We start from the raw sequence: 13386 nt of genomic DNA, 5'->3' as shown, positions 1-13386 counted from the left end.
TGACTCTTGAACAACATGGGATTGAAGTTAGTGGGTCCACTTCGTGAATTTTCTTCCACCTCTGCCACTCCTGAGACAGCAAGACAACCCCTTCTTTTACTCCTCCTCCTCAGTCTACTCATTGTGAAGACTACAAAGATGAATACCTTTATGATGATCCTTTCCCAATTGATGAAGAGTAAATATAGTTTATTTTCTTTTTTTTTTGAGATGGAGTCTGTTACTCTGTCACCCAGGCTGGAGCGCAGTGGTGCAATCTCAGCTCACTGCAACCTCTGCCTCTTGGGTTCAAGCGATTCTCCTGCCTCAGCCTTCTGAGTAGCTGGGATTACAGGCATGAGTTTTTGTATTTTTAGTAGAGACAGAGTTTCACCATGTTGGCCGGGCTGTTGTTGAGCTCCTGACCTCAGGTGGTCCACCCACCTCGGCCTCCCAAAGTGCTGGGATTACAGGCGTGAGCCACCACACCTGGCCTGTGATTTTCTTAGTAACATTTATTCTCTAGCTTACTTTACTGTAATAATATATAATACATATATAAAATATGTGTTAATATACTGTTTATGTTATTGGTAAGGCTTCATAGGGTATTAGTAATTAAGTTTTAGGGGAGTAAAAAGTTACATATGATTTTCAGCTGTGCAGGAGGTCAGTGCCCCAATCCCTGTTGTTCAAGGATGAATTGTGAAATTTATTTCTTCACAGTGCTGGAGGCTGAGAAGTCCAAGAGGAAGGCACTGGCATCTTGTGAGGGCCTTCTTTGTGTATCGTTACATGGCCAAAGGCAAAAGGGCAAGAGAGAACCAACTTCTGTCTGTCTTGGTCCAGCCCCTTTATTTATAAGCATTGAATTTCATTCATGACAGAGGAGCCCTCAAGGCCTAATCACCTCTGAAAAGTCCTACCTCTTAATACTATTACATTAACAACACCTGAAATTTGGAAGGAAGCCCTTCAAGCCATCGCAGAGCCATAGAGAGGGCAAGATCCTTTCCCGCTTGATGAAGAGTAAATATAGTTTATTTTCTTTTTTTTTGAGATGGAGTCTGTTACTCTGTCACCCAGGCTGGAGCGCAGTGGTGCAATCTCAGCTCACTGCAACCTCTGCCTCTTGGGTTCAAGCGATTCCCTCTTGGGAAGGGGAATGTTACTGGTGACCTTTGAGAGAATTACTTTAGTATTTTGGTGATAAATTTAAATTGCCATGGATGAGGAGAAAAGGGGAGATATTTAAAAAGAGGAAACCACCATGTTCATACAGTGTTCTTTTTTAATTTTCAACTTTTATTTTGGATTCAGGGAAATGTGCAGGTTTGTTATCTGGGTGTATTGTGTTATGCTGAGGTATTAGGTATGAATGATCCCATTACCCAGGGATCCAACGGTTAGTTTTTCAACCCTTGTCCCCCTCCCTCCCATCCCCTTTTGGAGTCCACAGTGTCTACTGTTCTCTTTGCATCCATGCATACTCATTACTTAGCTCCCACTTACAAGTAAGAACATGCAGCATTTTGTTTTTCGTTCCTGCATTAATTTGCTTAAGATAGTGGCCTCCAGCTGCATCCATGTTGCTGCAGAGGACATGATTTTGTTATTTTGTATGACTATGTAGTATTCCTTGGTGCATATGTACCACATTTTATTCCACCACTGATGGGCACCTAGGTTGATTCCATATCTTTACTATTATAAATAGTGCTGCTATGAACATGCAGGAGCAGGTTGTCTTTTTGGTAGAACAATTTGTTTTCTTTTGGATATATACACAGTAATGGGATTGCTGGGTCAAATGGTAGTTCTATTCATAAGTTCTTTGAGAAATCTCCAGACTGCTTTCCACAGTGGCTAAACTAACGTACAGTCCCACTAACAGTGTGTAAACATTGTTTTCTACACAACCTCACCAGCATCCGTTTCTTTTTAATTTTTTAATAGTAGCCATTATGGGGTGGGGGGAGGGGGTGGTATAGCATTAGGAGATATACCTAATGTAAATGACAAGTTAATGGGTGCAGCACACCAACATGGCACATGTATACGTATACATGCACGTTCTGCACATGTACCCTAGAAGTTAAAGTATAATTTTTTTAAAAAATGGTAGCCATTATGACTGGTGTGAGATAGTTTCTCGTTGTGGTTTTGATTTGCATTTCTATGATGATTAATGACGTTGAGTTTTTTCATGTTTCTTGACTTGTAAGTCTTCTTTTGAGAAGTGTTTCTTCATGTATTTTGCCCATTTTTAATGAGATTATTTGTTTTTTTGCTTGTTGAATTGTTTAATTTCCTTATAGATTCTGGATATTACAGCTTTGTTAGATGCATAGTTTGCAGATATATTCTCACATTCTGTAGGTTGTCCGTTTTCTCTGTTGATAGTTTCTTTTGCTGTGCAACTCTTTAGTTTAATTAGGTCCACTGGTCAATTTTTGTTTGTACTGCAATTGCTTTTAAGGACTTAGTCATAAATTATTTCCCAAGGCCTGTGTCCGAAATGGTGTTTCTTAGGTTTCCTTCTAGGATTCTTATAGTTTGAGATCTTACATTTAGAACTTTAATTCATCTTGAGTTAGGTTTTTTTATATGGTGAAAGTTACAGGTCCAGTTTCATTCTTCTGCATTTGGCTAGCCAGCTATCCCAGCACCACGTATCAGATAGGGAGTTCTTTCTCCATTGCTTATTTTTGTCCACTTTGTCAAAGATCAGATGGCTGTAGGCATATGGCTTTATTTCTGGGTTCTCTTTTCTATTCTATTGGTCCATGTGTCTGTTTTTGTACCAGTACCATGATGTTTTGGTTAATGTGGCCTTATAGTATAGTTTGAAGTCAGGTAATGAGATGCCCGCAGCTTTGTTCTTTTTGCTGAGGATTGCTGTGCCTTTTTTGGTTCCATATGAATTTTAGAGTAGTTTTTTCTTGGTAGTTTGATAGGATCAGCATTGAATCTTTAGATTGCTTTGGGCAGTCTGGCCATTTGAACAATATTGATTATTCCAGTGCAGAAACATGGAATATTTTTCCATTTGTTTGTGTCATCTGTGATTTCTTTTAGCAGTGTTTGTAGTTCTCCTTGTAGAGATCTTTCACCTCCTTGGTTAGATGTATTCCTAGGTGTTTTATTTTTTGTGCAGCTGTTGTAAACAGGATTGCATTCTTGATTTGGCTCTCAGCTTGAATGTTATTGGTATATAGAAGTTCTACTGATTTTTGTACGTTGATTTTGTATCCAGAAACTTTACTGAAGTCACTTATCAATTACCAGGAGCCTTTTGATAGTCTTTGGGGATTTTTGTTTGTTTGTTTTGAGATGGACTCTTGCTCTGTCGCCCAGGTTGGAGTGCAGTGGTGCAATCTCGGCTCACTGCAACCTCGCCTCCCGGGCTCAAGCGATTCTCGTGTCTCAGCCTCCCAAGTAGCTGGGATTACAGGCACGTGCCACCACTCCCAGCTAAATTTGGTATTTTTAGTAGAGACAAGGTTTGAGCATGTTGACCAGACTGGTCTCTAACTCCTGATCTCAAGTTACATTCCCGCCTCGGCCTCCCAAAGTGCTGGGATTACAGGTGTGAGCCTGGCCTAGGATTTTTAAGATACAGACTCTGTTGTCAGTGAAGAGAGATAATTTTGACTTCTTCTTTTCTTATTTGCCTTATTTAATTTCTTTCCTTGCCTGATTGCTCTGGCTGGCATTCCAGTACTATGTTGAATAGGAGTGGTAAAGGTGGACATCTTTGTCTTGTTCAATTCTTGAGGGGCATGCTTCCAGTTTTTACCTGTTTGGTATGATATTGGCTGTGGGTTTATCATATATGGCTCTTATTTTGAGGTATGTTCCTTCAGTACCTAGTTTCATGAGGGTTTTGATCATGAAGGGATTTTATCAAAAGTGTTTTTTGAGTCTTTTGACTTGATCATGTGGCTTTTGTTTTTAGTTCTGTTTATGTGGTGAATCACATTTATTGATTTCTATATGTTGAACCAACCTTGCATCCCAGAAATGAAACCTGCTTGATCGTGGTGGATTAACTTTTTGATGTGCTGTTGAATTCGGTTTGCTAGTATTTTGTTGAGGATTTTTGCATCTGTTTTCATCAGGGATATTGGCCTGTAGTTTTTTCCTTTTGTTGTGTCTTTGCCAGGTTTTGGTATTAGGATGATGCTGGCTTTGTACAATGAGTTGGGGAGGCATTCCTACTCAATTTCTGTGATTAGTTTCAATAGAATTGGTACAGTTCTTTGTACATCTGGTAGAATTTGACTGTGAATCCATCTGGTCTGAGACTTTTTTGGGGTAGGTTTTTTATTGCTGATTCAACTTAAGGATTCAGTATTGGTCTGTTCAGTGTTTCAATTTCTTCCTGATTGAATCTTTCCAGGAATGTACCTGTTTCTTCTAGATTTTCTTGTTTGTGTACATAGAGGTGCTCATAATAGTCTGAGGATCTTTTGCATTTCTGTGGAATTGGTTATAATGTCACCTTAATTCACTTCTGATTGTGCTTATTTGGCTCTTCTCTTTTCTTTGTTAATCTTGTTAACAATCTGTGGATCTTGTTTATCCTTTCAAAGAACCATCTTTTGGTTTCATTGATCCTTGCATGGATTTTTGGAACCAATTTCATTCAGTTCCACTCTGATTTTGTTATTTCTTTTCTTATTTTAGCTTTGGGGTTGGTTTGTTCTTGTTTTTCTGGTTCCTCTGGGGAAGGTATTAGATCATTATTTTGAGATCTTTCTAGTATTTTGAGGTTAGTGTTTTGCACTATGAACTTTCCTCTTAACACTGCTTTTGCATCATCCCTGAGATTTTGGTATGTTACATCAGTTTTTATTTATTTCAAAGAATTATTTTATTTCTGCCTTGATTTCATTGTTTACCTAAAAGTCATCCAGAAGCAAGTTGTTTAATTTCCACGTAATTTTGCGGTTTTGAGAGATCTTCTTGGTATTGATTTCTGTTTTTATTCCACTGTGGCCCGAGAGTATGGTTGGTATGATTTTTTTTTTTGAGACAGAGTCTTGCTCTGTCGCCCAGGCTGGAGTGCAGTGGCCGGATCTCAGCTCACTGCAAGCTCCGCCACCCAGGTTTACGCCATTCTCCTGCCTCAGCCTCCCGAGTAGCTGGGACTACAGGCACCTGCCACCTCGCCCGGCTAGTTTTTTGTATTTTTTAGTAGAGACAGGGTTTCACCTTGTTAGCCAGGATGGTCTCGATCTCCTGACCTCGTGATCTGCCCGTCTTGGCCTCCCAAAGTGCTGGGATTACAGGCTTGAGCCACTGCGCCCGGCCAGTATGATTCTTTATCTTTTATTTTTTAGTTTGTTGAGCCTTGCTTTATGGCCAAGAATGTGATCTATCTTGGAGTATGTTCTGTGTGCAGATGAGAAGAATGAATATTCTGTGGTTGTCTTTTGAGTTTAAATCCAGAATTTCTTTGTAGTTTTCTACCTTGATGATCTATCTAATGCTGTCATGCTGACAGTGGGGTGTTGAAGTCTCCCACTGTGATTGTGTGGCTGTCTTTTCATTGGTCTGGAAGTTCTTATTTTACGAATCTGGGTGCTCCAATGTCGGGCATGTACATATTTTGAATGGTTAAACCTTCTTGTTGAATTGAACTCTTCGTGATGTACTGCCCTTCTTTGGACTTTTTTTGTTTTTTTCTTGAGATGGAGTCTCACTTTGCCACCCAGGCCTAGAGGTGCAGTGGTGCAATCTTGGCTGACTGCAACCTCTGCCTCCTGGGCTCAAGCAGTTCTCCTGCCTCAGCCTCCCAGATAGCTGGGATTAGAGGTGTCCGCCACCACGCCAGCTAATTGTTTTGTATTTTTAGTAGAGACAGGGTTTCACCATGTTGGCCAGGCTGGTCTCAAACTCCTGACCTCAGGTGATCCCTCTGCCTCGGCCTGCCAAAGTGTTGAGATTACAGGCGTGAGCCATCACACTTGGACTTCTTTGTCCTTTTTTTTTTTTTACTGTTGTTGATGTAAAGTCTGTTTTATCTAAGTATAGCAACTCCTGCTCTTTTATATTTTCCATTTACATGGTAGATCTTTTTCCAAACCTTTAGTTTGAGCTTATGGGTGTCGTTACATCTAAAATGGGTCTCTTGAAGACAGGTGACAGATAAGTCTTGTTTTCTTATCCAACTTGCCACTCTGTGCCTTTTAAGAGGGGCATTTAGACCATTTACATTCATTGTTAATCTTGATATGCAAGGTTTTGATTATATCATGAAGTTGTTCGTTGCTGATATGGTTTGATTTGTGTCCCTGCCCATATCTCATGTCATGTCATAATCCCAGTGTTGGAGGAGGGGCCTGGTGGGAGATGATTGGATCATGGGATTAGATTTCCTCTTTGCTGTTCTTGTGATAGTGAGTGAGTTCTCATGAGATCTTTAAAAGTGTGTAGCACCTTCCCCCTTTTCTCTCTTGCTCCTGCTCTGAACATGTAAGATGTGCCTCCTTCCTCTTCACCTTCCACCATGATCGTAAGTTTCCTGAGGCATTGTAAGCCCCCTGCAGCCATGCTTGCTGTACAGCCTGCAGAACCATGAGCTAGTTAAACCACGTTTCTTTATAAATTACCCTGTCTCGGGTGGTTCTTTATAGCAATGTGGGAACAGACTAATATAGTTGTTTTGTACTTTCTATTGTGTGGTTTCTTTATAGGGTCTGCAGGCTATGTACCCAAGTGTGTTTTTCTGGTAACAGGTATTATTTTGTTTCCATGTTTAGAACTTCCTTAAGGATCTCTTCTAAGACTGCTCTAGTAGTAACGAATTCCTTTAGCACTTGTTTGTCTGGAATATATATATATATATATATATTTTTTTTTTTTTTGGACATGGAGTCTCACTCTGTCGCCCAGGCTGGAGTGCAGTGGCGCGATCTCCACTCACTGCGAGCTCCGCCTCCCGGGTTCACGCTGTTCTCCTGCCTCAGCCTCTCGAGTAGCTGGGACTACAGGCGCCCGCCACTGCACCCAGATAATTTTTTGTATTTTTAGTAGAGATGGAGCTTCACCGTGTTAGCCAGGATGGTCTCGATCTCCTGACCTTGTAATCCGCCCGCCTCGGCCTCCCAAAGTGCTGGGTTTACAGGCGTGAGCCACCGCGCCCGGCCTCTGGAAAATATTTTCTTTCTCCTTTATTTCTGCTCATGAAATTTAGTTTGGGAGGATATGAAATTCTTGTTTGGAATTTATTTTCTTTTTAGAATGCTGGAAATAGGCCACCAGTCTCTCCTGGCTTCTAAGGTTTCTGCTGAGACATCTGCTGTTAGCCTGATGGGGTTTCCTTTTTACATAATCTGCCCTTTTTCTCTAGCTGCCTTCAATGTTTTTCCTTTGAGTTGACGTTGGACAGTTTAATGACTATCTGCCTTGGTGATGTTCGTTTTGTATAGTATTTCACCAGTGTTCTCTGGATTTCTTGCATCTGCATGTCTACTTCTTTACTAATATTTGGGAAATTTTATTGAATTATTTCCTCAAATATATTTTCCTGGTTGTTTCCTTTTTCTTATTCTCTCTTAGGAGTGTCAGTAATTCATGGGTTTAGTCATTTTATATAATTCCGTATTTCTCAAAGACTGTTCATTTTTTATAATTATTTTTTCTTTATTTTTGTCTGCCTGGGCTAGTTCAAAAGACCAGTCTTCAAAGCTCTGAAATTCTTTGGTCTGCTTGGTCAGTCTATTTCTTTTTTTCTTTTTTTTTTTTTTTTTTTGAGACGGATTCTTGCTCTGTCATCCAGGCTGTAGTGCAGTGGCGCGATCTCAGCTCACTGTAAGCTCTGCCTCCCAAGTTCATGCCATTCTCCTGCCTCAGCTTCCCGAGTAGCTGGGACTACAGGTGCCCACTACCACGCCTGGCTAATTTTTTGTATTTTTAGTAGAGACGTGGTTTTACTGTGTTAGCCAGAATGGTTTCGATCTCCTGACCTCGTGATCTGCCCGCTTTGGCCTCCTAAAGTGCTGGGATTACAAGCCTGAGTCACCGTGCCCAGCTCTGGTCAGTCTGTTTCTAAAGCTTTCAATTGTATTTTGAAATTCTTTTTGTTTTAATTCCAGAAGCTCTGATTTCTAAGTTATTTATCTCTTTTTTCATTTCCTGGATTGTTTTAGAAGTTTCTTTATGTTATTTTCAACCTTGTCTTGGATCTCATTTAGTTTCTTTACAATCCATGCTTTGAATTCTTTTTCTGTCATTCCTAAGTTTCCATTTTGGTTAGGGACCTTTGTCCTTTGGTAGTATCATTACATTCAACTTGTTCTCATGGTGCTAGAATTCTTGCACTCGTTCTTTCTCATCTGGAGATGCTGGCACTTCTAGTTTTTGTAATTATTTTCGTGTGGGTAGGATTTTTTTCTTTTTCTTTCTTTGTCGATGATGTTATTATTTTCTTTCCCTTTCCATTTTATCCCCTCTCTAAGGAGTATGACTGTAGAGTATGCTGGGTAGGGTTTTTTGGCTTTGCTTTTATAGCCCTATGCACTTCTTTTGGTGGGTTTTACATTGAGCTATGCAGTTTGACTTACAAGCCTGTAGATGGCACTTATAAGAGCCGGCTGCAGTCAACATGGCTGGGTATATACTTGATCCTTGTTTGCTGGTGGAAGCTCTCTGTTGCCTCAGGCAGTGGACTGAGTTGTGGAATGCACAATGGTCTGAGCTCCCTCAGACCACTGTGGGAGGGTCATGAAGGGGGGGGCTGGACCAGGTAGGTCCCCTAATGGCAGGCACAAGCACCAGTACAGAGGGAGAATCCAGTGGGCAGCCACCAAGCACCCAGAGGTATACCTAGGCATGGAGCTGGGAAGCCTCCTCAGCCCCAAGTTCTCTGCCCAGGAATTGAGGGTGGCCTAAATGCCTAATCCAGGGGAATGGGTGTTCCAGATGCCTGGAGATCTGCCTGGGTATGAAACAGAGAGGGCCCCCTGCACCACAGTCTCTGCACAGGAGGGATGGAGCAACTCAGGCTGCCGATTCAGGCAAGCTGGTGCTTCAAGTGCCTGGAGATCTGCCTGAGCATGGAACAGAGAGGCCCTCCCTGCACCAGGATCTCTGCTCAGGAATGGTAGGTTGGGTCAGACTGCTAATCCAGGTGAGTGGGTGCTCCAGATACCTGGAGATCTGCCTGGGTGTGGAGTAGAGAAGGCCATCCTACACCAAAATCTCTGCACAGGAGGGGTAGAGTGACTCAGGCTGGTGATCCAGGCAAGCTGGTACTCTGATTGCCTAGAGATCTGCCTGAGCAGAGAGGCCCACTGCACCAAGATCTCAGGGGAGCAGGGTAGGGCACCCAGCAATGGCACACACAGATCACTTCCAAGTCACCAAGCGTGTGTGTGTGTGTGTGTGTGTGTGTATAGTATTATTAAAAAAAATCAGTAAGCTAAGGTTAATTATTTATTCAAGAAAGAAAAATTATTTTTATAAATTTAGCATAAGTCTACGGTGCTTATAAGTCTACAGTGGTATACAGTAATGTTCTAGGCATTCACATCTTCTCACTACTCACGCACTGACTCACCTAGAGCAACTTTTATCATTGTGAAAACAAAGATTAAAAATCACTATGTGCCAGATATTGTGCTACATAGTAGGGACAGACTTTTTAATAAGACATGGCTCCCACATTCAAGAATTTCATAGTCTAGTAAAGAAGAATAAATTGGAAATAGAGTAGCACTAGGTAAAAAGTTCAACAATAGAAGCATATACAGAATTCAGCAGTTACGGCAGTGAAACAGTAAGTTCCACAATGGGCAGTGTGATAAGGCTTCCCAAAAGAAGTGACTTTTAAAATGTGTCTGCACACAGACATGTCATGTGGCTTCACAGGGCAGACAGGAACAATGGGGGAAAGTCAGAGAAGTCAGTCGATTAGAGGCGGGCAGTGGAGGGTTTTGTAAGCCACATGGGGAGAGCTGTTCTTTCTCTAGGGGCTCTGATAGCTAATATTAACAGTTAACAACTACCTGTCATTTATTAAGCAGCTAGTATGTGCTAGAGATTCTAAACCACCATTCATTTGCTCACAGCAACCCTATATGATGAGTGGCAGTAGTTACATGTGAAGATATAAAGAAACTGCAGTTGAGTGACTGGCCCAAAATCACACAGCCAATAAGTGACAGAGTTGTACCCAGGACTTGCACATAGATCCTGCTTCGAGAGAGTGACATGCAGAGATAGATTTACCATGAAGCTAATGAAACTTAAATTTCAGGGTTCCCCAGTTGCTAGATGCCTGTGAATGCTGGGAGTTGTCATGATTGAGGTAGAGAGGGGAAGCTGGGGTATAAACCAGAAAGCATTTCTGGGAACTTGCCTGATGACATCTCAGAAGAAAAGTTCTGGCAGTTTTTTTGTGGTTTATTTTCTTCTTGTAAATACTCACTTTTGTAATTGAACATTATATGTCTGAAAGATGAGAAGTTCAACCATCAGAGAAGGCTACATGAAAGAAAATAGCATGCTTATAAACAACTCCATGCAGTTTCACACTGCCGAATCATGGCATGAGGAGAGAAAAGTGACAGGAGTTTAGACTGATCAAAACTGTTTCTTGAAACATTCTAAGGAATAATGTATGTGTAATTATATACTATTCTGAGGAATTTTGACTTTATCCTATCAGAGATTCTCAACCTCAGCTATAAATAAGAATTGGTATATCTGAGGAAGGGCTGAAATATCTTTATTTATTTATTTATTTATTTATTTATTTATTTATTGAGATGGAGTCTCACTCTGTTGCCCAGGCTGGAGTGCAGTGGCACGATCTTGGCTCACTGCAAGCTCCACCTCCCGGGTTCACACCATTCTCCTGTCTCAGCCTTTCAAGTAGCTGGGACTACAGGCATTCGCCACCACGCCTGGCTAATTTTTTGTATTTTTAGTAGAGATGGGGTTTCGCTGTGTTAGCCAGAATGGTCTCGATCTCCTGACCTCGTGATCCGCCTACCTCAGTCCCCCAAAGTGCTGGGATTACAGGCATGAGCCACCACGCCTGGCCGTATCTTTATTTTTTTAAAGCTCCATAAGTAAGTCAGATGTACAGCCAGGAATGCTGTAAGCAATGAGAAGCTATAGACAGATTTGAAGTAAGGAAGTGACATAATCAGATGTGCATTTTCAAAGGGAATTCCACTTTAAATGGGTGGGAGGAGAGACTTGTAGTCCAGGCAAGAGATGATGTCTTTTAATGACTGCATAATAGTTAGTCAAGTTAAATTTTTATAATTCTGTTATGCATTATTTATGTTTCTAGGGATGTATATGTATTCACCATTACTCAAAAGAAGTACATCTTTTGATGTTCTTTTTGTTGTTGTTGTTACTCTAGTTTTTCACTAGGACAGATTCCCCGGAGTGATTCTGTTGAGTCAAAGGAAATGAGTAGTTTTCGTTCCTGCTTGTAAATTATTATAATGGTTGCAATCCATTCCTAGAGTTGACTTCCATGTGGTGGGCCAAATAGGAACTTTAGAATCATTTTCTAAAGTTCTGAAAAACTATTTGAGTTTTGATTGATTTTATTTTGAAATTAGCAGTAAATTATCAGAACAATGCTCACATTGTATTTATGGTAACCACTCACTCAGTAACTAAATTTGTCTTTCATAGATTGATGAACTCCCAGAGGGAGCTGTGAAGCCTCCAGCAAACAAGTATCCTATCTTCTTTTTTGGCACCCATGAAACGTAAGTTAGCAAAAATAGTTCCAACAGCTCTAACTTGACTCTGCTATGCTACATTGTTATGGATGATCTCTGACATCTTACATCTTGTTAAAATCATTATAATCAATTATATAAAATTACCAAACTTAATGTATTTTTCTTAATGTAAATAGTTTTCATGATAGAAGTCTTTATGACTAAAACCATATCTTTACTTTTGAGTATCATTTGTGTTTCTGCTTAAATGTTGGTCATCACCCAGAAGTCTCCTCTAGGACACTTTTAAGTCCTAGAATGGTTTCTATACCACTCCCAGTAATTTCTTGTGTTGCTCTTATATATTTCCCTTCCAGAGAAATTTTTTCCATTCATGTTTCAGAGAACAAAGTTATGTTCTCTCAGGCTCTTTCACCTTGTTGGGCCCTCAAGGAAATATACCACCTTTTTTAGGTTTTCTAACTGTATTTGTTGGTGTACAGACTACACTGATGTAATAAAGGAACCTAGAAATACAATGTCTCAAATAATATAGAAGTTTATTTCTTTCTTTTGAAATAATTCAGAGGTAGGCAGGTAGATTGGGGTAGGTAGACTACTTTGCTCTAGGGACCCGAGCTGCTTCTGTTTTCCTGTCATGTCATTGAGTGCTAAAACAAACAAACAAAAAAAAACGGACTCAGCAACACATGTGCATCTTGCAGGCAGTGGGAAGGAGGAAAGAGAAGAGGTGAAGAACAAGTAGTTCCTTGTAAGAAAATGACAAGGAAGTTACATACAGTAGGTCTTCACTTAAGTGGATAGATTCCTGGAAACTGCAACTTTAAAGGAAACATCAGACAGCAGGCTGTCAACTAACATCTTTTTGTTCAGTGTTGTCACAGTTTCCAAAAACCTATCAACGTTAAGTGTGGACTTACTGTATATCATTTACACTTGCATTCATTCTAGTGACAAGAACTTGGTCATGTGGCCACATCTAGCTACAAGGAAAGCTGAGAAATAGTCTCTAGCTGGGCAACTCTGTACCCTGCTTTATCCAGTATAGGAAAAAAGAAGAGCATGAATACTGTGGAATAGTTGGCAATCTTTGACACACTGGGAATGGATATGGTTATTTACAACAAGAAAACAAATGGAACAGAAATTGGAAATGTGGAGAAAAGCTAAAAACTGTCACAAAATTTTAAAGTCTTCAAATTCAGGGTCATCACTTATGTTCATCTGAATGTTAGTAGAGCCTAGCATGAACTTTCTTAGCTTGTTGTCTCTGCCACCCAACATCTTCCTCATTCTTAAGGAGAAGCCTCTCAAGACAAATTTTTTTTCATGTGAGAAATAATTGTAGTTTCTTTCAGGAAGTTTTATTTACTTTTATATTATTTTTATGTAATAGACATTATGGACTATGTAACTGATCATGTTTTCCTCCTTAGAGAGGTTTCTAGAAAGCTTAGAAATAAGTTTTACCTATAATAAATGCATAGGGCTCTATGATGCATATTTTTGCATTTTCCTTATTTCCCCCTCCCCATTTTGTTTTTGTACCATTGGTTTGATTTTTTTAGAACCCATCTCCAAGTGATCTGGTTGTACTGTAGTCCATATGTGATTTTTTGCTGGTTTGATCATCCAGAGGCAGATTTAAAAATACCTGGGGGAGAATGAACTTCAAAAAAACCTGTCATAA

At 40.3% G+C, this 13386-nt stretch overlaps 2 protein-coding genes across 2 annotated transcripts in view; one reads left to right on the top strand and one right to left on the bottom strand.

The window, feature by feature from the left end:
• HDGFL3 (HDGF like 3) overlaps nucleotides 1–13386 on the top strand; it is an 81235-nt gene that overhangs the window by 42278 nt on the left and 25571 nt on the right. The window contains exon 2 of the mRNA XM_050796210.1: nucleotides 11644–11720. Coding sequence (XP_050652167.1) covers nucleotides 11644–11720 — 77 coding nt within the window. The remainder of the gene's footprint in view (nucleotides 1–11643; nucleotides 11721–13386) is intronic.
• TM6SF1 (transmembrane 6 superfamily member 1) overlaps nucleotides 11902–13386 on the bottom strand; it is a 56861-nt gene continuing 55376 nt past the window's right edge. Inside the window, exon 11 of the mRNA XM_050796162.1 lies at nucleotides 11902–12346. Coding sequence (XP_050652119.1) covers nucleotides 12219–12346 — 128 coding nt within the window. The 3' untranslated portion in view covers nucleotides 11902–12218. The remainder of the gene's footprint in view (nucleotides 12347–13386) is intronic.

This window comes from Macaca thibetana, chromosome 7, assembly GCF_024542745.1.
Source record: "Macaca thibetana thibetana isolate TM-01 chromosome 7, ASM2454274v1, whole genome shotgun sequence".
NCBI lineage: Eukaryota > Metazoa > Chordata > Mammalia > Primates > Cercopithecidae > Macaca > Macaca thibetana.
Note: the sequence above shows the minus strand (reverse complement) of the source record. Positions and strands in the feature narration are given on the sequence as shown.